Source organism: Dipteris shenzhenensis, chromosome 10, assembly GCF_047967505.1.
Source record: "Dipteris shenzhenensis isolate YYH24624 ecotype China chromosome 10, Dip_SZ_1.0, whole genome shotgun sequence".
NCBI classification, from domain to species: Eukaryota; Viridiplantae; Streptophyta; class Polypodiopsida; order Gleicheniales; family Dipteridaceae; genus Dipteris; species Dipteris shenzhenensis.
In genome coordinates this window covers 20756175-20782089 of record NC_141605.1, presented here as the reverse complement: position 1 = coordinate 20782089, position 25915 = coordinate 20756175, and the positions used below count along the sequence as shown (strand labels likewise).

The 25915-nt window shown below is 46.7% G+C and overlaps 1 protein-coding gene across 3 annotated transcripts in view; it reads left to right on the top strand.

Annotated features, from left to right (window-relative positions):
- The first annotated feature begins 405 nt into the window (after positions 1-405).
- Positions 406-25915, top strand: part of LOC147897538 (uncharacterized) — a 37913-nt gene continuing 12403 nt past the window's right edge. Inside the window, exons 1-6 of one of the 3 annotated variants that reach the window (XM_087380540.1) lie at positions 406-2140; positions 2462-2910; positions 4730-4929; positions 11959-12025; positions 12478-12562; positions 14713-14813. In XM_087380540.1, the coding sequence (XP_087236666.1) occupies positions 835-2140; positions 2462-2910; positions 4730-4929; positions 11959-12025; positions 12478-12562; positions 14713-14717 (2112 nt within the window). In that variant the 5' untranslated portion in view covers positions 406-834 and the 3' untranslated portion in view covers positions 14718-14813. Of the gene's footprint in view, positions 2141-2461; positions 2911-4729; positions 4930-11958; positions 12026-12477; positions 12563-14712; positions 14814-25915 lie in introns of those variants that run through there. The other 2 variants (XM_087380542.1, XM_087380541.1) reach the window with 2 other exon arrangements.

Here is a 25915-nt window from a genome sequence, read left to right as displayed (position 1 = left end):
TTGGTGCATTGGTCTTCTAGACCTCTGAGTTGTTCATGCACATGGGCACTGCCCAACGGATCATGGATGGGCAAGGTTCACGCTCATGTCCAGCCCACGGCCCAACGCATGGGCGTTTAAACATGGGCAGGCTCCATTAATGCTTGGATAGTCGATTTTCGATTAGCCTAGGATGTGTTTCCACACTACTTAGGTGCACGCACCCCACCAGGTGCGTGAAAACGACAGGCTACCAACTGGTGGCCAAACAAATCCACCCTTGCCTCCATGGGTTGCATTGGCCACCAGTGACATCCTATCGTTCGACAGACTGCCACACCGGTGGCCACCCCTGCCTCCATGGGCTGCATTGGCCACCAGTGGCAGCTTGTCGTTTTCCCGCGCCTGGGTGTGGCACCCCTAGAAGTGGAGAGAATCGAGCGATTAGGCTAGTCCAAATTGGACTAGCCAATCACAATGACAATGGTGCAATAAAGGAGCGTCTTAGAAGTCACCACATATAATCAAAACTGAAAGAAGACTCGTGACAGATAACGCAGGAGGAGTACGATTGTTGGAAATTGTTTTTTTTTGTGAGATTGTGATGGAGAGCGAGGGAACTTGAGAGATTGAGATTGAGAGCAAGAGAAATGTCCTCAGATCGAAATTGAGCGTTGGAGGGGAGGGAAGAGGAGAAGTGAGGAGCGGATTGTTGGAAATATGTTTGCGTATTTGCCTGTGAGATTGTGATCGAGAGCGAGGGACGACGAGGTTGAGATCGAAGAGACATGTTCTGAGATCGAAATTGAGCTTTGCAAGAGACCGAGATAGGGAGGACAGAGGAGAGATTCAGAGATGCGGGGAAGTCTCACCAGAAGATCTGTCCATGCCGCCTTCAAGTCCCTTATGGCTCAATCCAGTGTACTTCCTTCCAAGAACTCCATGAAATTGGAGCGCACCGGCAGAGAATGGATTTGGGAGTTCGTTCTCAGCCATTGCTCTAACTTGGCTTTGCTCAAGGCGTTGGTGGAAGCTTATCCGATTCCAGACGGCAGCTTGCGCTTGAAAAGGATGGTGCTTTTGAAATCCTTGTCTTTTGGGCTCGCAGAGGACAGCATCACGGAAAGAACGGTCGAGACTATCGCTGCTCTCATGGAGTTGAGTAAATCGGACGGCAGGGCAGGTGATTTTCAAATGCCTAACAACGAATTTATATCGCATGTCCTTGGTAGGGGCTCTGCCACCGACGATGAAACTATGAATTGCGAAAGCGTTTGTCTTTCCTTGAAGGATCTGTACCTAGCTGTTAAGCTCGAATATACTATTCAATACCTACGAAGAGAACTCGATAATTGGCCGAAATTCTGCGAGGCTGTAGAGAAACACTGGGGTGATCATGTTGAGGATACGGAGGATCAAGAGGATGACGGAAACTCGCCCACAGAGTTGCAGTTGAAAAAGGAACTCTGGGGCGTTCGAAAGCAGCCGACACTCAGACATCAGCTTCTTGGCAAGTGTAAGAGGCCTTCCGTGAAGAAAATGCTGAACAATTTTGTTGCGGAAGCGTGGAGAGATCTTGGGCCTACTTTCTTGGAGGCTGTTGCAGAAAACGTGTCGAAGGGGCTGTACGTTCAGGTTCATCAGAGGGATGCCGTTCCCCAAAAAGAAACCTTGGGTGAGCAGGGGCAGGAGAAGCGACATGCGAAACAGTTACCTCAGGTACAAAGGAAAAATAGCTCAAATACAAAGGAGAGGGCAGAAGTCCTAGCAGTTGGCCACGGAAAGCTTCAGGAGAGCATGCAAACGGGAAGAGGACATAATATTTTTAGCACAAGTACAGAAGCTCAACCATCAGTTGAACGGAAACAACCCGATCCAGAGAGTCCTCAGCCTCGATTGACTGAAAATTACAACAACTTGCTTGCTGGGAGAAATGGTACGAAAACACACCAAGTATCCTCTAAAGAGAAGCTCCAAAACAGTGGACGAATAAAGGACATCAGTTCAAGCTTAAAAGCTGCAGAAATGGATTCAAGGGCAGAGGATGCGCCTGGTGATGAAAATCTGTACAAGGGCACCCCAACTGAAGATGCTACAGTTGCCCGGTCCTTATCACCTCAGGGAAATGTACCGACGTGTTTCAGTCCACCTCCATGGGCAGGTGAGTCTCATCTCCTGATTCCTAGGGTAGAATTAGACTCTGAGCTGACGCTTTGTGGACTTCATTTTCTTCTTATGAAAAAAGGCTGGCATGCAAAATGGCTCTGTCTTTGAAATGGGCTATATATATAAAGGCATAACTGCTCAAATGTACGTATGTAGTTCTTTCTAGGTCTTGGAGAAACAAAAGTAATCTGTGAAGTTGTGTAGAGAGCAGGAGAGAGAGGGCACACAAGTAAGAACAACCGAGAAAGCACCATCTTATTACAACTACAATAATCTTTTTAATATTCTCATGTCTACCTGTATTCTGTGACTTCAGGATCACCAGGTCTCAATTCACATGGACTATCAGTTTCAAGTCGAAAGAAGAGGCGGAAACTTGGCTCTCTTTTTTTGGATAACAAGGATGCTTCGGAGTTGGTAAAAAGTACAGGCCCTTTTCAAGAGAATGCCGTGTTAGGCACTCCGGAGATTTCAAAAGCCCAATCTGAGCTGAAGGAGGGCCAATCACATTTGAATGCAGTAGTAAAAGATCCTCTTCCTGAGGCTTTGAGAATAGCTGAGGAAGCTGCAAAAGCAAATGAAATGGTAGCACCTTTCCCCAACATAAATCCTGCAGAAGGGAAATTCCTGGTGAATGGTACTCATCAACATACCATGGGCAGAGTTTTACCCGATGGCGGAGGCGTTGGAGTACACCACATAAGTCCTGAAAAAAAATCTCAAAGGAGTTTAATGGATCGGAATCCGACGGCCCAGACCTTTGAGGTTGTTTCATCAACTTAGATTCTTTCACCCATTCTTTTGTGAATATTGCAGCTCGTTTTACCGATATGCTCGGAGAACTTTATAGCTCCTTTGTGAAATAATTATTGCAGCATGTGCTTTAAGGGGAGTTGGCTATTCTAATGGGGGTTTAGTTGGATTTTAGTTTTCTTTTAAAGAGTGAATGGGGATTATCATATTTCTGTAAGGGCTTTTTAATCATGCTTGTGGGGTGGTGCATTGCCCATACTTGCACATGACGCGCTAGGGTTGTTTGTGTCCAATTCAGACCTCATCGTCCAAGCTGGTGTTCAAGGCTTGGGCTGCCTGGTTTGTTGTGTCTCTTGCAGCCGTTATGCGTGTTACTTTTCATTCTGGAGTCCTGATAAATTTTTGTATTCTTCTAAGGCATCATCTCTCTCTCTCTCTCTCTCTCTCTCTCTCTCTCTCTCTCTCTCTCACGCACGCGCGTTTTGGAAGCACTCTAGAAGCCAAAAGATTGTGTAATATCTTCAAAGCTTAAGGAAGTTGAATTCGCAATCCAACAGAAGCTGTATTCGACATTAAAGAAGAAATTGAGGCACGAGTGAACTAGGAGCTCAAGGGAAAAAACAACAAGAGGCCCTTGCTCTAAAGATTTAGGAGACATTGGCAGCCATGGCAAGCATGGATCAATTCAAGCCAAGAGAGGATAGGATTCAACTGATTTGGGGGTCTGCTAGGTCAGGCAGTCAACCGACCTCATTACAGGGGCTATATAATGGCAGCCTGCACAACCTTTCCTCAATTGACTCTATTGCCCGTATTTACCTAGTATACCGCCTTTGTCCTCAACTGTTTCGAGCACGCCATTGAAGCTTCTTTACCAAAGCAGACGGCTGGTGGGAAGCGGTTGCCATCTAATGTATAAGTTTGCAGTCATACTGTCTATCGTTCTCTCTTGTCTACAAAGATCTTGTTGTCTGTGTTACACGCAGAAGAAGTAGCATTCCCACATGTCATCCCTAGTAGACGCACAAGAACCTCCTTGGGATGAACTAGCTTGGAATGAAGTAGGCCTACCTCTTGTGAAAATGGCATTCCTGCATATGTTATCCCGCCTATGTCATCACTCACAGGAACCTACTTGGGATGAACTAGTTTGGAATGAAGTAGTGCACAAGAACTACTCTACCAGCAGGGGAAGAAGCAAATCCAGTCGACAACAAGCCACAAGTAGGACCCCAAGAACATGTCCAATGCAAGGGATAGCCCCACAAAAACTTACTTGTGGTTTGAGTTATCTGCAAATTCCTCACGCCATGAGATCTTACCAACCAAGCAGAAAAGTGGACCTGAACGATATATAAAAACTTACAACATCTAAGGTTATTACACAAGAACCTTCTAGGGTAGATATTATAGGTTTTTTCAGAGAAGCGGTATTTATGGAATTACAACAGGATTCATAGTGATAATTATACTTTTCCTCTGTGAAACGTTTTGCCTGCAAAATCATCTGTAGCAAATTATTAATGGTTCTTACTTAGCATCTATGACATTCCAGAACCTTCAGCACAGGGGTTCATTCTTTTGTAATACATCTAAGCTGCTGGGGCATGTTGTCCATGGGCAGAAGTTAAAATCACATTTCACGGAAGTACTGCTACATAGTGATTTTTCGTTGCATCATAGCCTGGTCAAGACCATCTTTATGTTTTTTTTAAATAATCTACCAGCCATGACACTCCTTTTGTGCATGGGCAGACAGGCAATAGCAACCTTTGAAACACGTTTTGTGAATTTCTTTGAGGGTCTTACGCATATTTGTTAAATTGTGCAGTGGGATACAAATGATGAGATAGCTGATAGCCCAGATGATAAGTCACCTTCTTCATCCAGGCAAGTACGTCTACCAAGGCTTCGACCAAAGCAGGGGTTTTCACCCCTAGGTGGCAAAGTTGCTCATAAAGAGCCCCAGAGGAGGAAAATGAAAAGATGGACTGAAGAAGAGGAGAACATTCTAAAAAAGGAAGTGGCAAGGTAAAATCACCTCTTTAGGTTGAACACTCAAATGCATGTCTGCAAAAGTACATTGTATGAAAGAAATTGCAAGATAAAATATTTTTTATCATTTTGTTTCAATGTTAGATTTTGCAAGTCTTTTTGTTAGTTGTTGGATGCCATTTTAGCATGATTGCCACCTCTGAGTTAGGCCATAGTCACTATGAGATGTTTCAAGTTTTTTGCAAGTAGGAGGAGTGCCAAATGTTGTGTATAAGTAGAGTATGTTAAATGTATGCACAGGTTTATCCCTAAATGGATAAGGAAATAGTTATACATACATACATACATACATTATGTACTGATGGATATATGAACGAGTGCCTGTGCATGTGTGCGCAATTGCACTTTGTGTGGGTCATATTGTGAAGATTTTTTTGTTCATCTACATGCTTTGCATTGATCCTGGATCGTGCAGCTATGCTGCAGATAGGCCCCAATCACCCTCCTTCATTTAGGATCTGTGTTCCTGCTGCACCTGGTCTTGTTCTCTCTTTCCTCCTCGAGGTTGTTACACTCTACTGAGATATTATGGTAATTCTTGTAAATTATTAGGATCTGCATTGCAGAACATCCACGTGACACATATTAGAGGAGGTGTAAGGATCAGAGGGAGGGAAGAATAAAGAACATATGAGGGCTCAAATGAAGGATGTCCTGGGACTATGTAGGGAAAATCTGTTTTCAAAGGCAGAAGCAAAAAGCATTAAGGCCTTTACAAGTGTCCCTCAAGCAAGGAATTCGAAGAATCAGGACTTTACAACCTGCCCATCTCACTATGGAATGGCCATGCCTGAAGGTGAAGACACTGATATGGGGGTGATGAGCCTATATAAGTCAATCAGAGGCAGAGTTAGTGCCCCAGGTGGTCTATCGGATTGGGTCAAGGGTACGATCGGCGTGAAGCAGGGCTGCCCCCTCTCACCGATCCTTTTTGGGCTTTACATTGATGAGGTCACATCCTTCATAGACCGCCTAGGAGGCAAAGGATCACTACTGGCCGATCTCATGATACAGATATTGCTGTACGCTGATGACATAGTCCTTATCTCATCCTCAGCGGAGGGTCCACAGAGACATTTGGAGGCCCTAGAGGTGTTCTGCAGAGAGAGAGACCTGACAGTCAACCTTGGGAAGACCAAGGTTATGGTCTTCAATACCTCACATGCAATGCTTTGTCAACTCAGCTTCACTTATTGAGACGAGCCAGTGGAGATAGTGCAGTCCTACATATATTTGGGAGCAGTCTTCACAGGACCCCTTTTCACTATGACACACGCAGCCCATGCACGATCCACATAGGGACGGGGTGCTCTGGAGACTGGCCGGATTGGAGAGACAGTGCTTCCAGGCACACTTTCAGGACCCACCGACGAAGTGCTGGCTCTGGGATACACTAGTGCGATTGACTGCCATGTATGCAACATCCTTCTGGGGATGTGATCTACCGATAGCAAAGTGGAGGAGATTCGAGTGGCTACATGCGACTCTTGGATCCAAGATGATTTGGAGTAAGCCCTTAGTCCCACATGAGATAGTACAGGCAAAGTTTGCTATGACACCACTACAGATTGATGCCATCTTCCAGACAGTGACATTCATTCATAGAGTCGGACTTTTCCCATTGGAGACTACCGAGATTGGCCCTAGAGTCATCTAGACGACCTGCGGAGAGCGGGGTGGACACATGGTATGTACGTATATCCACATGGTTTGCTAGACACGTGAATCCATGCTCTCTGACTCCACCTTTGTTGGTGTGCATACTTGCAAATCCGCTGCTCTCCATGCATGCCTAAGGCTCTCCTTGCCTTGACTGATGGGACGAGACCCGCACTTGTTTGATGGCAATCCTTAATGCGTGTGAGACCCGTATGTCCTCCAAATATTAGGGTTTGATAATCACTCCTTCCTTTGATACTCTCAAGAAGTGGTCATGGTAGAACTAGAGGTGATGAACTCTTGTTTCCCTCCCCTAAGTACGTAATGTATAGAGCTGGAGTATATCCAGCGGTATGATACGGTTAATCTCATCTCGTGGGATGGGATATCCAAGCTATACTGGAAGAGGAGGGTGGGTCCATTGGAATACCCTAACTGGCAAACTACTTGGATATGCTTGCATACCAGGTCGTACTAATCTCTCTCTCGACTAGTTGTTTGGATGACTAGTGTGCTAACCTCGAGTAGTATCCATCTAGGCAAAGCCCAAACCTTGTGAAGATACGTCACTATCAGTGGTGTCATGGTGATCTCTGCCCTTATAATAGATGAGGAATCGAGGGCTTACTCTGAATTATCTTGGATCTCATAGTCACCTGTAGCCTCTCGAATATCCGCCGATTGATCCCCGATAGGTCACTCCCCCAGAAGGGTGCTGCATACATGGCTGTTGGCCTCACAGCGGTGTCAAATAGCCATCCCTTCATTGGAGGATCTTGGAAGTGTGCCTGAAGGCACTGTCGCTCTAGTCGAGATGTCCTGATGTAAGTCAGGTCCTAGCTGCATGAGTCATCATGAAAACTGGCCCCATGAAGATTGTCCCTGAAATCAGCCTCAACAATGTAAAGCACCGTGGTAGGATCCACTTAATTACAGCATACCCAGGAAATTGACAAATAATTATGCACCATAGATTAAATCCCAAAGGAGCTAGAGCGCTCCTACTCAGATACAAGGACACCGATTGGCCCCAAACGTTGGTGCCCCTTGCGGTATTTATTTAACATTTATTTGAAGACAAGCGGCTGATAACAAAGGTCTCTGGGAAGCTGCACCACAGGCAAACCAACGCTCGCAGACTCCCGTCCAGCCCACCCTGTAATTCCCTGCTCAACTCCAAATGGTGAAATGGCATCCAATTACTAGACAACCCTCTGTCCTCAGCCAACCAAAGCATGCAACAGAGGCCACAAAAGCATCCACTGTTTGTGCCACACCTACAATTGCACAACCAAGTGCCCAACCAGCCAGACACGGCTGAACAACTGCAAGACAAGCCCTCAACAGCCAAACTCTGGTGCAATCAATCAACAAAGCACCTCCAAACAAGTTGCCTCAATCTATAGGCTCTCTGGCCACTGCCCAACAGCATAAATCAACCTTTCTTCGCGAGGAAAGAAAGTCCAAACGCAATAACTAGCCAGCAACCAATCAGGGAACGGCAAACGCAAGCCTTCTTCTACCCAGTATACACAGAAGATAGGTCACCAGGGCTGGAAAACCCTAGATCCTGCAGAGAAAAGCTGATTCTGCTCTGGCACAGCCCCAAAAGCAGCTTAGAAGAGAACATCCACGCCTGGAAAGTTACCAAATTCAGCAGCAGCACCCAAAAGCTCCCCAAAATCAAATCGCAAGTTCCCTGCAGAGCTTGGACAGCCTAGAAAGCAAATCGCAATCTCCAATAGCAGCCTAGACAGGTCGCAATCACCTAGAACAGCCCTGAAACAAGTCGCAACCATCAGGAACAGCCCAGAAGACCTAGAGATCAAATCACAATCTGAAGAAGACACCCTGGCAGAAATCGCAATCTGCAACAGGCTCTTGGATCAAGTGCAATGTCTTCTGGCAAGCTCTAGATGCACTGGAACTGGCCTGTGGCTGATGGCGATTTTCCCTGGCAGGCTTTGGAAGCTCCTAGCAGATGGCGATTTGGCTTTGGCAAAACCTGGCAGGGTCTCGTAGCTCGCAACTGCTGATCTGGCTCCCCTGGAACTGATTTTGGCCTTCTGCCCCCAAAAACAGGGCTCTTTGCTCTTTTTGGAGTCCTGTGCTAATTTTAATTGCACCACTCTTTTGGCTCCCTGTTGCACACTTTGGCCCTAGGAATTAATTGCCTAGTAACTGGGCGCACACTCACAATTCCCAAGGGCCCACTAGGGAATTTTAATTCCCCAAGTCCCGCCTGTTAGAAAGGTCACCTCCCCATCTATAAGCCCCCATATGAGGAGAGCATGGGGGGGGTGAACCTAGGGTTTGAGGGAGTGCCGCATGGGCAGCATCCTAGCTGCCATGTGGGTGCTAGTCAGCAGACAACAAAGAGTGAATTACTTGGAGACATCAGCATGGCTGCGTCAGAAGACACCTTTGTGAAAGGGAGATGGCGGAGACAAGAAGTCTTGGATCTGCCCTGGCAGAAAGGATCTGATGAGGAGCATGATTGCGTGGTGATCCAAAAGCAGAGGAGCTTGCATGACGGGGTCCTTGGCAAGGTATATGGGCAGGGTAAAGACCTGCAACAGGTGTCTACAGCAGCAAGGCCAGCACATGGCGCATTAATGGTGGGGGGAACCAGCAGGAGTGTCGGCTATAGAACTGGCTGGTTAGGGCTGGTTGGAGCCAGCCAACCAGGCCAGCTATTGGGCAGAACTAGGGGCTGGACCCGGCCTTGAAGTGTGGGCCAAAGGCCCTAGAAAAGAGAGCCCCAAAGGAGCATTTATAGACAGACCAGGTCAGGGCCTGCTGGTCGGCCTGTTTGGGTTGGCCATAGGCAGCCTGACTGGTGGGTTTTTTGCCAGCCCCTTGGGGGGCTATAAAAGCAGAGGCCCTTGGCCTCATATCATATCATCTGGAGCAGCAGAGCCTCAGCAGACTGGAGCAGCAGATCAGCACATATAGGGCCTAAATCCAGGAGGTGTATAGGAGGCTGAAGAGCTGCAGACAAGGTTAGTTAGGCCTGCACACCTAGGCTGACATCCAGGGCAGCAAGGTGCAGAGATCAAGTCACGGTGACCAAGTCTACAGAAGCTTGACAAGGAGCACGCGGGCTCGAGTCTAGAGATAGTCAGCAGATAGGAGAAGTACCTTGTGGTAAGATCAGAGGACCACACCATTGGTGGGACTCTGGATCTCTCTCTTTTGTATTGTGTCCATAGCTTTGGACGGAAATATATTATTTTGGTGGTTTCTCTATCTAGTTGGTTCAGTGTCTATTGATGAGTCTGCACATCTATGTGATGCACATTAAGTAAAGAGGTTTGTGATTCCACACCCCACACCACACTATGTGAGCTCCTGGGCTATTCTATGAGTCTTCCGCTATGCATACCCTCTGTTGGGTCATTTCTAACACCGCCCCATGGCCAGACCCTCGCGCACCAGAGGCCCAAGGAAGTCGCACAAATTACCGGAATCGCAAATCAAAAGTCCCATAATTTCACGTCTTCGTGACAGCCCCTAGATTGGTGTACTCCCCTTTGTAAGTGAAGCTATGTCGATGAATTACTACTCATGAGGCGTTGAAAATCATAACCTTGGTCTTGCCAAGGTTGGCTGTTGGGTCTCTCTCTGCAAAACCCCTTTAGGGCCTCTAAGTGTCTTCGTAGGCCTCATCTGTGTACAACAGTATCTGTCTCATCAGATCAGCAAGTCATGATCTCATCAATGTAGAGCCCAAAGAGTATCGGTGAGAGAGACACAAAGAGACATAGATAGAAAGAAAGAAAGAGATGATCTGAATAGATGCTTCCCAACAAGGCTGAGATCTAGCCGAATACACAATTGGGTCCACACTCTTGTTCTATTGCATGTTAGTATTCCCTTTGCACACTCTTGAGACGGGAGATGTGAAGGACAATGTGTGCTCCAAGGCTGAGCATAATGCTTGAGATTATGTCTACCCTCCAAGGGATGGAGGATCGAAGAACAAGGAAGAAATATGGAGAGGAGACAACCCTCATCTTACATTGGCCTAGAATGGGCTGACTGCCCCTACTCGCAAACTAGTAGGGCCAAAACCAACCTGCAACTAGGTGACCTGCCATGTGGTCGACTAACAGCTGATTTGTCATGTGTTGGATTGTCCAAGTGGCCTGTTTGCCACCTCATTTTCCACTTGCATGAGCGGCCTTTCCACCATGTTATCATGTAGACGTGCAACATCAGCACACTTGCCAAGCATTCCTACCAAATCTAGCAGATTAGCTGCCACGTGAGTGGCTGGCCTGCGTCGAACTTGGATTGATTACATAAAGTGTTGAACTGCTTCTATCCAGAACTTTTAGGAAGTCTTTGCCATGTCCATTTATGGATCTGTCCTTTCACCCTGCTATTCCATTGTAATGGAGTGAAATATTGCTCGATCCCTCTTGAGCTGCCGAAGTGATTGAACTTGGTGGTTAGAAATTCTCCTCTATCTGTCCTAACTGTCTTCATTTTCCACTGTAGAAGCCACCAATGATTTATTTCAGGACGTATACACAGACTTTTCCTGCTGAATTCTTCAATGAAGATTCGAAAAAATACTTCTTTGGCCATCATCCAACAAGCACATATCTCTGGTGAAACATGGATGGCAGGTAGGCTGTCTAGCAACTTTTTTACATTTTAGTGCTGCGTCAGCACATCCATTTGTAGTTTTCCATACTTCTTATGCCACGAATTGGCGGGAGTTGGTGTTGGCTTGAGTTGCCAAGCTATCTTCCTGCAGAGACCACTTCTCTGTTATCTTCTTCTTTTCTACAATATGCATACCTTGACGATCAGACTCTACCCTCATTCCATTCCTAAAGATTGAATGAACAGAAAGAAGGACAAAGTTTTGTGAACAAGAACAGCATCAGATAATAACTTGGTCTCATCTGTGCCGATGATGAATGGTACACTGCCAATTCCCCCCATAGGGCACTTGGAGTTGTCACCCTTCGTGACAGATAATCTCAGATTCACCAGAGTTCAACTACGTAAGTTATATAACTTCTTTGTGTAGCACCGTCTGCATCTAGATGTTGGAACAATAATAAATTTTGGTGTAACCATAAGCCAAATCATCAAACTATTGTGCCTAATAAGTCTGCAAAAGATTGCAATATTTCATGTTTTGGTTAGTCCTAATATATCTATTTGCAGTTAACATATTGGAATTATACTTTAATGTTGATGATGTGACCGTGCATATTTACTTCGTGTCTGTGACATTGGATTGATGAATGCTGTATTTTATGTATGCTTTCACTTATGAATCTGGACTGGCATGACTAAAGGCATACATATTCTTTTGACCAATGTCAGGTATGGAAAGGGGCATTGGAAATATATTCTGCAGAGGAACAGTGAGGTTTTTGAAAATCGCACTGAGGTGAGCCCCCTGGAACCTATATAGCACCCTTCAACTCCTGAATTTACTTTTAAGTAACCTCAGACACAAAATTTCCTATCCTTGAATGAAGGGCAGGGGAGTGGGTGGGTTTGTTTAACAAGTTCAGAAATATATTAAGGTTAAATTAGCTGAATTGTAGTGTCTGTAGGATGTAGGTTCCTCATGCCTATACTCTCATATTTATTATATTATCCCACATGTTTGCATGCTCCAAATTGTTGCCTTAATCTTAACTCTCATTTTAACTCCTGCAAAGTCAAAATGGTATGTTCAGCTACCTAAGTCTAGATTGTTGTTCAAAAGTCGTCAAGAAGCAGCTCTCAAAAGCCAGAATGATCTTTAGTGGTGTGCTGGTGCCTGGAAAGCCTTTCTAGAATATATCCTTAGCCTTAGTTTCGTTAGAAGGCATTATAGCTTGGAATTTGTTTCAGAGAACTACTTATGGTTTGATCTGGGGTTGTAATTGGGTTTGTGTACCAACACTTCACATAGGAACAGGCAAATGTGCAACCAAAGGTGATTTCATAGACTCCTTATACTGATAAGATCTTCTTACTTTCCTTCAACAATCATCTCCAAAAATCTTGAGTTAGACACATGAGGTAGAGGGTAAGTTGCAACTTGTATTTCAAATTTAAAAACAATTGAGTTAAATGATTTGTTGCAAAATACGCCAAGGTCCTCTGCTAGGGGATCTGGTCGGGCAACACCTATCAAGACGAAATCTGCCATGTCGTATGACAAGAGATGAATCTCTTCACAATAGATATCTCGAAACTAAATCTCAGGAACTCCCGAATGGATTTCCTCTGCTCCTCAGGTCTCAAGCCAACCGTGGCTCTGATACCATGTGAGAAGTGCAGCGGAAATGAACGGAAGAGAGAGAGAGAGAGAGATAGCACGCCTTACACACACACACTGAGAAGGAGAGAAAGAAGAGAGAAAGGCACAAGAGAACTGCAAGTGCTCTCTGGAGAAAAACCCCACTACAACTGGGGGAAAACTTCGGAAACAACGGGCTGCTCGAGAGCTCGGAACACACAGCTCAACAACCAAGTGAAGGGAGCACAAGGGAGTGGATGAACTGCTCCACTACCATGCTCCTCAGGTGAAAGACTGGGCTGGCTCTGCCAGGCCCTGGGAAGAACTTATCAGCTGCTCCACTAGATGGTGGTTTGAACTGCTCCACTAGATGGCGGACTGAACTGCTCCACTGGATGCTCTGCTGGAAGAACTGCTCCAGCTCCTGAAGGCGCTACAACAAGGAGTGAGAGGGGGGGGCTATATATAGCCCCTCACCCTGCTCTAGTCGGCTGCAGCATGCAGGCCAACTCACTGCCCCTATCAGGGCCGACTCCAGATCATAGGGCTGGGCACACAGCCCTATGAAAGGGAACCTAGGGGGCCCACCCCCTGCAGCATATGGGCTGACCAGGACATGTGGGCCGACCCACCTAAAGGGCTGCCTACTGCCCTATAAGAGGGGCTCAAGCCGCCCAGCTCATGGCCAGCAAGGTCGCCGACCTACAGGTCGGTCCACCCTCTGCTCCGCAGCCCAGACAAGAGGCCCATAAGAGGCGCCTCAGATCAGCAAACTGAGGCACAACTGCCCACACAGCCCTGCACCCCTTCTGGGAACCTCCATGGCCTACGTGGCAACGCATGAGGCACTGGAAAGCCAGACTAACCTACTCTCACGGGGCGGGCTCAGCCCTCACTCTCTACCCTAGCCTCACTCACTGGGCGGGCACACCCACAATCAAGGCCCTCCCTCTCTTGATGACATCAAGAGATGTTGACCTCCAACACAATTAGCTATCAACGATAGGCTAAAACCCAAATTACCCTTATTCTGAGATTCCCTTAAACTACATTATGCACCTAAAGACTTGTACAACCATCATTTCAATTCCTGCTGTTTTGAATACATTTTGCCCCTACCCGGATTGGACTTAACGACCTTTGGCGATAATTGTTACAACTGTAAAAGGATGAATAGCTTGTAGACTAATTTGATGGCACTACCTTGGAGAAAATCTTACCTTCTAGCAAGCACATCTTTCAATATCCAAATAAATCCATGGTCCCCTATGGGCTCTAAGCAAACCTGGAGCTAACTGCTACTTTGTTGTTTTACATTGCTGTCCTCAAAATGAGACATGAATCCAAAATCCTTAAGCATTGCGCTTGATTGGTTTACGGTATGCAACTTTTCATAACAGTTCTAATTTGAGGTGAGTTACGTGTACAGTATGAGGTGGTATTTGATGCCCTTATATAAATGTCTTCAATTAATAAGGTCAAGTTTCCAAACTCTCAGAGTGATTATTCAGAGTCCTTAAGGGAAGCTGTATGGTTCATGATTTACTATGAGACATAGAAGGATTTGATTGAATGGGCCTAATCGAGACAACTTGCTGATGCAAGTGGGAGCTGTTTGTACAGATAATTCGTTTCCCAAGAGAGGGATTTTTGTGACATTAGCTGTGTCAAAACTTGTCACGTTTTGATTACTTCCTTTGTAAGATTTGGTATGTAGGAATGTAAGCTTGATGCCAACTGAAAATTAGTGCTCATTTTATGTTCATATTTTAGGATCCATGCATAGTTGATTTTAAGGTTGTGTTCTCCCAGGTTGCGAAGCTAAAAATTTATTGTTTTTGTAGGTTGATCTGAAGGACAAGTGGCGAAACATTGAGAGGCGTGAAGGCATTTTGTAATATGCAGTTTTTAACCAATGTCACTGAACGGTGAACTTTATAGTCTCGTTTTTGCTCTTCTCCTAGATCGAGTGTTGTTGCCAAACATTTGAAGTGAATAATTTCTTTTCATCAATTCTTGAATTGTAATAGGTGAGATGACTAACTACATCTCTTTCTAGCCTATTATCTACTACTAAGCGGAATGCATGAACTATAAATGGAAATGACATACAGTACTCATGTGCTTTGCTTGGGGGGGTGTGAGAATGCGGCAAGATTGGGTTGCAGCAACATCCCCCTGCCCGCTCCCCCCTCCCCCCCCCACCTCTCTCAGCCAAAAGCAGGAAGCTCCTCTACTGCTGCTCTTTGTTTGCTGTCTAAGCTGAGGCTGTGGATCTGCTGCCGCCGCTGAGGGCCGACTACTTGCTCAGAAGTGATCCTGGAATGGGGAGGAAATGGCCTCCTTTTGTAAGTTAGTTGACTGAGTCTGAGGCATGCAGGCTGTCACATACAGGCCAAACATGACAGAGTGCCACATGGTAGCTGACTTCCTGTTGGCACCTGTTGCTGCTATCATCCGTACCTGCAGAGCTCCTACCCCTTGAGTTGGCCAATTTCGTTGAGATGGAGAAAGTTTCTTGCTTTTAAAGGCTACCGGTCTTCCCTCTTGGAGGAGAACTGTTTCTATCGCAACGCCACTCGCATCGGTTTCTATGAAAAATGGTTTATGGGGATCAACTATTTTTAACACCGGTCCTGAGACCACAGCTTGTTTTATGGTGTTAAAACTTTCTTGTTGATTCTGTCCCGATATAAAAGGTACTTCATTTGAGATTAGATCAGTCAATGGGGATACTATCTCAGAATACCCTTTGATATGCCTTAGATAAAATTGGATAATTCCCAAGAATGATTGCAAAGCGGTCAAACGCTGAGGGATAGGCCAAGTCAGTATCGCAGCTACTTTCTTTGGATCCATTTCCTCCCCCTCAGGAGTAATAATGAATCCTAAATATTCAAGTCTTATCATACATAGTACAGTTTTCTTTTAATTTACATATGGATTGGCTTTTCTCAAAGTACTGAACACTATTCTCAAGTGTTCGTGATGCTCAGCAATACTTTTGCTGAAAACAAGAATGTCGTCAATAAAATGTACTATAAATCGTTCATAAGCATGACAAATGTAGCCAGAGCATTGGTAAGTCCAAACGGCATTACCAAAAACTCATAATGACCAAACTTGCTTCTAAAAGCGGTTTTATGCACATCCTCGGCTCTAATACGGATCTGATGGTAGCCACACTTAAGATCTATCTTGCTGAAAATTCTGGCCCCATATAATGTCTCTAGCAAGTCATCGATCGGAGCCATCGGATACATGTGCTTAATAGTGATATTATTTAGTGCTCTGTAATCTATACAGAGGTGGAAAGTATCGCCTTTTTTTTTTCCAGTATCACTGGTGAAGCAAAAGGTGAGAAACTGGGCTGAATATGTCCCAGCTTGAGGAATTCTTCCAGTTGTCTTCGCACCTCTGCTTCTTCGGTAAAACTTAACCTATAGGAAGGTCTATTTACAGGTTCTGTCCCTAGGATTAGTTCAATCTTATGCTGAACATTCCACTCTGGAGGTAATCCATAAGGTAACTCATCCCTAAAACAGTCAGAGAACTCCTCTGCTATTTGATCAGCCAACTTGGCCATCTTCCCATCTTGGGTATCATCAGTGCTAGCCAAAGGACCATCAATCGGCTTTATTAAGGGTGTACAAAGAAACAAAAACTCTTCTTGAGTTTTTCGAACTTCCATTACGGAAACTAACGGTCCCTGAGGCAAATCCCTTTCACCTCGTAAAACATACATCGCAACGTTCATCTTAAACTGATAAATGTATTTTTTCCAATCTATGGCTGGATTCTTTCTAGAATGCCAAGCCTTATCCAGGGCTATATCTGTGTGAGCAAGCTTTGTCATTTCGAAATCAAGCTTCTCTGCTTAGTCTTGAATTCGAAGTTCCAACTGGGTAACCCTTTGGTCCCATACTTTGGTTGAACTTTCGTCTGCCATCTTGGTTGTATATGCATAGTCAAATGGGCTAGTCTTTAATTTCAGCCTCTTTACAAGCTTGGAGTTGATTACATTGTGCGTTGACGCTGAGTCAAACAACACAATGATGTCATGATTGGCTACTTGTCCTTTCATCTTAATTAACTCCGTATCGTTAAAGGTTATATACCGCGTTGCTGCAGGCTTTGATAGGATATTATTAGGTGCACTGTTTAGTAACTTAGCAACAGACACACACAACAAAACATGTACTGACCTCTGAGAAGATCCTGCTAGTTGAATCTGCATCTGTTTTGTTGCTCTGAGACTTTTCTCCATCTCCATTTCACATTCTGAGATCACCATCTCAGCCATCCGAGAATCCTTATTTCATGGACAATCTTCCCACTGATGAGACTGAAGGCATCCAAAACACAAGCCTTCTCTTCTCGCTTTCCCTTTTTGCTCTGGGTTCAAGGAAGACTTCAACCAAGCCCAAGCTGCCATTGGTGTTACTTTTCTTTTCACTTCAATGGTGGTACTTGTAAGAAAATAATACAACGTCTGTGCTCAACAGATAACAGGATCTCATACGCAAGAGAGAAAACAAGTTAGTATGGAGAACAAAAAAATTGATTACTGTAGAACTGATACAATAGATGGCACTGCCTCCCAACCGTGCGCTCCTGTGAAGAAGCTTCGATGGCGTGCTGGAAACAGTAGAAGACGGAGGCTGAATGCTAAGGAATTAGGGTTGCTGTAGCCAGTGATGAAATGGGCTTCACGGGCTTGCTCTTATATAGTCACCAGTCGTAGTCGGTTAGGCTCAATTGGGTGACTGACCCAGTCTGCCCAAAACGGTCGATTGGGAGTCGGTCCCGAAATAGGTCACCGACCATACGATAGAACCGGTGCGCAAAACAGAGCAACTACCCTATGGTCTCCGTTCGGCCCAGAGCCATCCGGGATCATCTGAGGCTCCAAACAGGCCCCGCAACCCGAGAGTGGGCTGCCCCGAAAAATGCCCCATCTACCCTCAGTGTGGTCAGTCAAGGGATGCCTTTCCGCACTTGCATGTAGCCTAGTTGGCGGTGTGCCAACTCTATCTGAAGCCGTCCAGCCATCAGGCCACACATGGCCCCCATTTGGTGTCCAAACGAGGACCTACCGGATAACCGAGCTACTCAAATGCCTTCTCCTCATATGGGGGGCTTACAAGTAGAGTTAGCTGGTTCCCGTGTAGTTACACGAGAGTGGAGCATTGATATCTAACACCCCTCCTCAATGTCCACCCGCAAGTGAACTTACTTTTTCGACCCAATGCCAAGTCGATGAAGATGCCTCTCCAGCAAGTCTCTTTCAAGAGCCTTCGTGAAGATGTCTGTAGCATTCTCTGTAGTCGGACAGTACTCCAAGTCGACCTCTCCATCCATGATGAGCTCGCGTACAAAGTGATATTGAATCTCAATGTGTTTTGTGCGAGCGTGGAACACCGGGTTCTTTGCAATCGCCATGCAACTCTGATTGTCACATGATAACTGCGTAGGCTTGTTCTGCACTTCCCCCATGTCCCCCAAAATCCTTCTCAACCACACTGCCTTGCAAGAAGCAAAGCATGTAGATTTGTACTCGGCCTCGGTAGAAGAAAGAGCAACTGTGGGTTGCTTCTCGCTGACCCATGACATAACTCCAGATCCAAGTGAGAAACAGTACCCTGTCACTGATCTCTTGCTTTCCACGTCTCTTGCCCAATCCGAGTCACAGAATCCAGTCAAGATGTTGCTTTTGGTATAGGTGATGCCATAATCAAGTGTGCCTTTGATGTATTTCAGCACCCGCATCCCTGTCCTCCAATGGTTCTTCCGGGGCTTATTGGAAAACCTACTTAGTACACCAGTCGCAAAACTGATGTCCGGTCGTGTGTTGCACAGGTAAATCAAGCTGCCCACAAGCCTTCTGTACTTTGCTTCGTTCACCAGTGGTGAAGAATCCTCGTTTGAGAGCTTCGCGTCAACCTCCATAGGGGTACGAACTGTGTCTTGCACTCAGCCATGCCAAATGCCTTCAGTATTTCTCCAACATACTTCAGCTGTGAAATGAAGATCTGTTTCGGCTCCTGCCAAACTTCAATCCCCAAACAAAAATGCATCAGTCCGAGGTCTGTCATTTCAAACTCTCTTCCTAGCAAATGCTTCGTCTGGGAGATCTTCTCTTCATGGTCTCCTGTTATGACAAGGTCGTCCACATAAAGGACCACGATCATACACCTGCCTCCTTCTCTGAAGATATACAAATTTGCATCAGATGGGCTCCTCCTGAACCCGTTTTGCAGAAAGTAGGCATCAATTCGCTAGTACCACGCTCGTGGGACCTGTTTCAGTCTGTTAAGTGCCTTCTTCAGTTTGCAGCCTTTACCTTCTGAACCGGGGATCTCAAAACCTAGTGGTTGTTCCACGTATACCTCCTCCTTGAGATCTCCATTGAGAAAGGCGGATTTCACATCCATCTGAAACACGGGCCAACTTTCCTGGGCAGCTAAAGCCAAAACACTGCGAATTGTGGTTAGTCGAGCTGTGGGAGCAAAAGTATCTTGATAATCAAAACCGTACCTGTGCAAATCCTTTTGCCACGAGCCGAGCCTTGTACTTATCCAACGTGCCGTCGGACTTGTACTTGTCTTGTACACCCACTTGGTTCCGATTACCTTGCGTTTTGGTGGTCGATCCACAAGGTCCCAAGTGTTGTTCTTCATTATGGAGCCATACTCCGACTGCATAGCCTCCATCCACCTATCATTGCCATGTGCCTCTTCAAGACACTTGGGTTCATCAGCACGGATCACCCTCCTCAATGGCTGGAGGTTCTCTGCCGTCCAAAAGCTGCTTTACCCACTTCGGGAATGGCCGTTGCCGTTGTGGTTCTGCAGGCTCTTCTTTATCTTCTTTGTCTTGAATCCTCCCAAGCACCGTTGGGGGAGTTCGGTCTGCTATTGGTGGCGGTACTGGATGGATATCCTGGTCCTGGTTGTCTGGGAAGGAAGCATCCTCCTCCAATTGATGCGGCTGTTCTGAGAAGACCACATCGCGACTTACAATTACCTTCTTGGTAACATGGTTATAGAGACGGTAACCCTTCGCCTCTTCACTGTAGCCCAAGAAAATACACTTTCGGCTCTTCAGTTCCCATTTGGTCTTGGTAGCATCAGGGACATGCACAAAACAGTCACATCCAAAAACACTGAAATGTGCAGCTGAAGGTTTCTTACCAGAAAAGGCTTGCAGTGGAGTCATCCCGTTCACAGCCTTCGTGTAGCTACGATTGAGGATGTAAACTGCAGTGTTACATGCTTCAGCCCAGAAAGTCTTTGGCAAATCTTTCCCTTTCATCATACTCCGGTCCATTTCGCAGATGACGCGCATCTTGCGTTATGCTACTCCATTTTGCTGTGATGTATGTGGCGGGGATTTCTGCCCCTTGATCCCATGACTTTTGCAGTAACTTTTGAATTCAGTCGATGTGAACTCTCCACCTCTATCTGATCTCAGCTTCTTCACCTTCCTCCCCGATTCTTTCTCGACCATTACATGCCATTCCTTGAACCTACTGAAAGCCTCGTCTTTCGTCTTCAGGAAGTATATCCATATCCTTCTACTGTAGTCGTCGATCAGCGTCATGAAGTAGTAGGAACCACCCAAAGCTTGCGTCTCCATCTTTCCGCAGAGGTCCATGTGAATGAGCTCTAGAGGAGCCTTTGCCCTGCTGGCCTCTTTAGGAAAGGGCTGCCGATGCTGCTTGCCCATCATGCAAGCTTCACATACATTGGGCAGATCTGAAATTTCTGGTAGGTCTGCAATCATTTCACTTTTATGCATCTCCTTCAAAGAACTAAGGTTTAGATGACCAAACCTCTCATGCCATAGCTTAGTGTTCTTCACATCCGCTTGAGCATTGAAAGTTGAGAGTTCGTAAATGTTGTTGCGCCGTGTACCTTTACCAACGACCTTCCCTTGAAGATCTAGGATCTGTGCACCATTCTTATCGAATTGAACTTTGAGGTCCCGATCTGTGATCGCGGAAATGGACAACAAGTTCCTCTTGATATCTGGCACATAAAGAACATCGGACAACTGTTTTACAACTCCATCTGACTTGAGAGCAATCGTACCTTTTCCTTTTGCTGGACATTTTGCATCATTGCCGACTGCTACCAGGATGTCATTCCCTACTGGCTGTAGAGAGGTATACCAATCCTTCCGACTGGTCATGTGGCGCGATGCACCACTGTCAATGATCCAAGGTTCATCCATAGGTACATGAACTGACTCTGTGCAAATCTCCTCAATTGCGACGAACAGCTCTACTGGTACTGCCTGCGCGTTGTTGCTGGACTTTTTCTTTACTCCGTTCTTCTCATGTGTAATCTTCTTGTGGCACTCATTCTGCTTGTGCCCTGCCTTGTTGCAATAGAAGCACTTGATCTTCTTCTTTCTCTTTTTATCATCAGAAGAAGATGGATTACCAGAGTCCTTACCCTTACCTTTCTTTGATCCGGTCCAGAAAGCCGAATCTTCTCCAGTCCTCGTCTTTTGACGCATCTCCTCCTCCAGAAGCATCGCGCTGAAATCCTCAAAGTTGAGGGGCGGATTTCTGTTATGCGTATTCAGCGTCGTAACAAGACTGTCGTACTTTGGTGGGAGAATCCGTATGCACCTTCGTGCTAGATTCTCGCTGGTGATGGTGATGCCAATCTCAGTCATTTGATCGCGTAGATTCTTCACCCTGGTGATGAACTTCTCTACCGCTTCAAACTCAGACAACTTCTCGTTCGCGAGTTGAGTTTTCAGATTTTGAATCCGCGTCTGATTCGTGGTCTCGTACTGATTTTTCAAGACCGTCCATGCCTCCTCCGTTGTGGTGACATGTTGAATTAACGCCATGACGGAATCACTAACACTGCAGACAATAGAATACAGCGCATTTGCATTTCTTCTTGTCCACGCGAGAATCTCATCCGCAGTTTATACTATCTGTTGTCCTGCATTGGCTGGATCCGGTCTCGTAACCGGCCTCACGTCCACCCCAGTAGCAGTGTCCCAAAGCTCGTATGCGCTTAGGATGGTCTTTATCTTGAACTTCCAGAGTGGATAGTTAGAGCCGTCCAACTTTTCGCTTTCGCCGAACGGTGGGATTCGCAGTCTTGCGGGCTGGGCCATCTCTCACAATCTGTTCACAAACAGAAACACACTACCAAATCTTCTTGCTAGAGTCCAGGCTGTGATACCATGTAAGAAAATAATACAACGTCTGTGCTCAACAGATAACAGGATCTCATACGCAAGAGAGAAAACAAGATAGCATGGAGAATCGAAAAATTGATTACTGTAGAACTGATACAATAGATGGCGCTACCTCCCAACCGTGCGCTCCTGTGAAAGAAGTTTCAATGGTGTGCTGGAAACAGTAGAAGACGGAGGCTGAATGCTAAGGAATCAGGGTTGCTGTAGCCAGTGATGAAATGGGCTTCATGGGCTTGCTCTTATATAGTCACCAGTCGTAGTCGGTTAGGTTCAATTGGGTGACCGACCCAGTCCGCCCAAAACGGTCGACTGGGGTCGGTCCCGAAATAGGCCACCGACCATACGATAGAACCTGTGCGCAAAACAGAGCCATCCGAGATCATCTGAGGCTCCAAACGGGCCCCGCAACCCGAGAGTGGGCTGCCCTTGGAAATGCTCCGTCTACCCTCAGTGCGGTCAGTCAAGGGATGCCTTCCCGCACTTGCATGTAGCCTAGTTGGTGGTGTGCCAACTCCGTCCAGCCATCAGGCCACACATGGCCTCCATCTGGTGTCCAAACCAGGACCGGCCGGATAACCGAGCTACTCAAATGCCTTCTCCTCATATGGGGGGCTTACAAGTAGAGTTAGCTGGTTCCCGTGTAGTTACACGAGAATAGAGCATTGATATCTAATAGTACTTGGTTTAGAGGGAGTCTCGACTGGCTTTGCCTGCTTGGCTTGGCTACTAGGCTGTGAGGCACTTCCTTTGCTAACCCACTTCTTCTTAAACCCAGTTTTCTTCAGGTACTCATATACAGTTACGCTGAAACGCGTTTCAGAGCCCAGCTAGGCCTGAAACGCCGTTTTAGAGAAGCCCCGTTTCTTGAAACGCGTTTCAGGGTCTGAAACATTTCAGGACCCTGAAACGGTTGGCTGAAACATTTCAGCCAGTCTGAAACGCATTTCAGATCCCTGAAACGAGCCGTTTCAGACAACACAGGCTGCTAGGCCTCCAAATGATGCGAAATCCGCCGCCAGTCCCGTTTTTTGTCTTTTTGCTTTCGATTTTGGCCTCCTTCCACTCCTTCAGCCTCGTACTCTCTCCATCCTCAAGGTTTTCTAGCCCTCCTTGAGCCCCATTCACTCCTTTCCTCTCCTTTCTCTCTTGCAAGCTGCTTCAGTCCTCCATCATCATCTACTCCCCTCCAACCCCCTCCTTCAGCCCCCTCTTTCAGTCTTTTGTTCCCTCCTCTTTCAGGCCCCACTTTCAAGTTTCAGCCCTCTCTTTCAATCCTTGGCTCTCTTTCAAGCTGTAGGTTGTAGCATTCTAAATGTGTGTGTTCTCATCTCAAAACCCCTTTTTCTATAACCCCCCCTTGCTGACGTGGCGTTTTCCCGTTTCAACCCTTCTTGAAATCCCGAAACGTTTTCGTTTCCGTTTTTCGTTTCCGTTTCCGTTTCCGTTTCCATTCCCCGTTTCCGTTTTCCCTAACTGTGACTCATACCAAGTCCTAACCTGCACAAACCCACTTGGTCTGTTTTCTTTGGCATCCTCATAGTTCAAGGCTATGGCAATTGCTTCATCTAGCATGTTCACATACTTAGTCCGAACTTTTCGATCGTTCAGTCCAAAGATAAAATCTTTCACTTGCACCGGAGTGCCGACAGAAACTCAGTACGAAGACTTTGTATAAATGGATGCTCAAGTATGTGTGGGTGTGTGGATTTGTATGTGTGAGAGCATATTTTTATACTATGGTCTACACCCACTGTTGGGCGCTGATGACGTCAGTGGGGATGTCATAGTAGCTAGTCCCTGCTATGCATGATGGAGTTTATGGTTTTCAACCTTGTGAGTGACTATCATGAGATTGAAACTGCACTATGTTGTGTTTTTAGAGGATGAGTTTGGGAATGTTCCTAGATTCATCTAGGTATATCTTTCACTTGCACCGATTGAGATAGAGGTTCATAAACTTTCATTACACTTTCTTTGAACTTATCAGTGTATTCAGCCATTGATAAATTTCTCTGACGAAGGTTTCTATACCGATCCCAAGCTCGAGATGCTTCGTCAAGAGGTAAGAAGTGTTTTCTAAATTCTTTTTTAAACCCCTCCTAGGTAGTGGATGCCACTCCATGTTTCTGTTGTTTTATCCACCATCTATTTGCTGCCTCATTAAACATGTGGGTGCCCTGCGGATTCTCTTCATATCATTCTTGATTTCACAAATGGTAAAGGCCTTATTCCATTTGTGTAACTAGGTCTCTATGATATCGGAACTACGGTCAGACATTGGACCAGAATACTTTTTTGGCCTATAATCGGTAATATTAGGCACCTTAGCCCTTTTAGGCTTGACCATGTGAACACTGGTTTCAGGCTCCATTGGAGCTTTACCTTTCTCTTCATGAGATGGTCTAGTAGACATACTGTGAACTAATTTCTTGAGCTCGTATTGCCTTACATTTGCTTGCAATTGTTGAGCTAGAATCTATTGTAAGGCATCCTCCAATAATGCAATTCTACCAGACAGTGTATGGCCTGTAGGACGCAACACCTACGGGGTCAGTTGGACTCCCGATTCTACGGGATCCACCCTGGAAGCTTCCTCTTCAACTTCCATTTAGGTCGAGTGGGGTTTTTTGCCCCCCCCCCCTACCCACTATCGAAATGATACAAACTTGAAAATTGTATATAACAACTTTCCACAACCCCGCTATACAAGCATATCTCTAATTACTCACAATAAAATTTCAAAACTCAAATAACTCCAAGTGTAAAGAAATAGAAAGCTCCCTGGTCCAAACTTCTGTATTCATGTTTTAATCGCCTCAATTTGACACCACGCCACTTCGATATATCCAAATCTACTCAAAAGCACCTCCAAACCGATTTTCCGTCAAGTTTCGTCCAATTCCGTCAATATATGGACGAAAAAAACGGGATTTTAGAGACCGGAATTGAGGACTTGAGACTGCTCCTGCGAGCCCTCCTCCCTCCCTCCGTATCCTACCTCCCTACCCTCCTCCGCCTCCCTCCCTCCCTCCCTCCCTCGCCCTCGCCTTACCTCCCTCGCCGTCGCCGCACACCCCTCACCCCTCGCCTCGCCTGCCACCACGCCCTCGCCCCCCTCGCCCCTCCGTCCCTCGCCCCTCGCCTCACGCCTCACCTCGCCCTCGCCCCTCACCGCCTCGCCCCTCGCCTCGCCCCTCCGCCCGCCCCTCGCCTCGTCCCTCGTCTCGCCTCGCCCCTCCGCCTCACCTCGCCCCTCACCTCGCCCCTCGCCTCGCCCCTCGTCCCTCCGCCCTCGCCCCTCGCCCCTCCGCCCTTCGCCCCCCCGTCCCTCCGCCTCGCCCCTCGCTCTCACCCCCCCGCCCTCCGCCCTCGCCCTTCACCCCCCTCCGCCCTCCCCCTCGCCCCTCGCCCTCGTCCCTCCCCCTCCGCCCTTGCCTCCGCCGCCGCCCCTCTCCCTCGCCTCCGCCCTCCGCCCTCGCCTTCGTCCTCCCTCCCCTTCCGCCTTCCGCCCCCGCCATCGCCTTCGCCTCCTCCGCCCGCCTCGCTTCGCCTCGCCTTATCTTCCTCCGTCACACCCAAGCTCCATCCTTCGTCTATCTCCCCCCCTTTTTGGTGGCAGCCTCTTCTTCATCGGAGGTCTCGCAGTTTGTCTTGGCGGTATGGCGGCTCCCTGCCCGGAACCGGAGGCCCAGCCGGACCCCCCCTCTCCAGATGCCTATCGCGTGATCTTGACAGAGCAACAGTCGTCTCGGGTACAACAGGTTGCCAATGACTTTGCCCTCACTTCCGTCTATGGCAGAGTCATTGGACACTCTTCCTCCA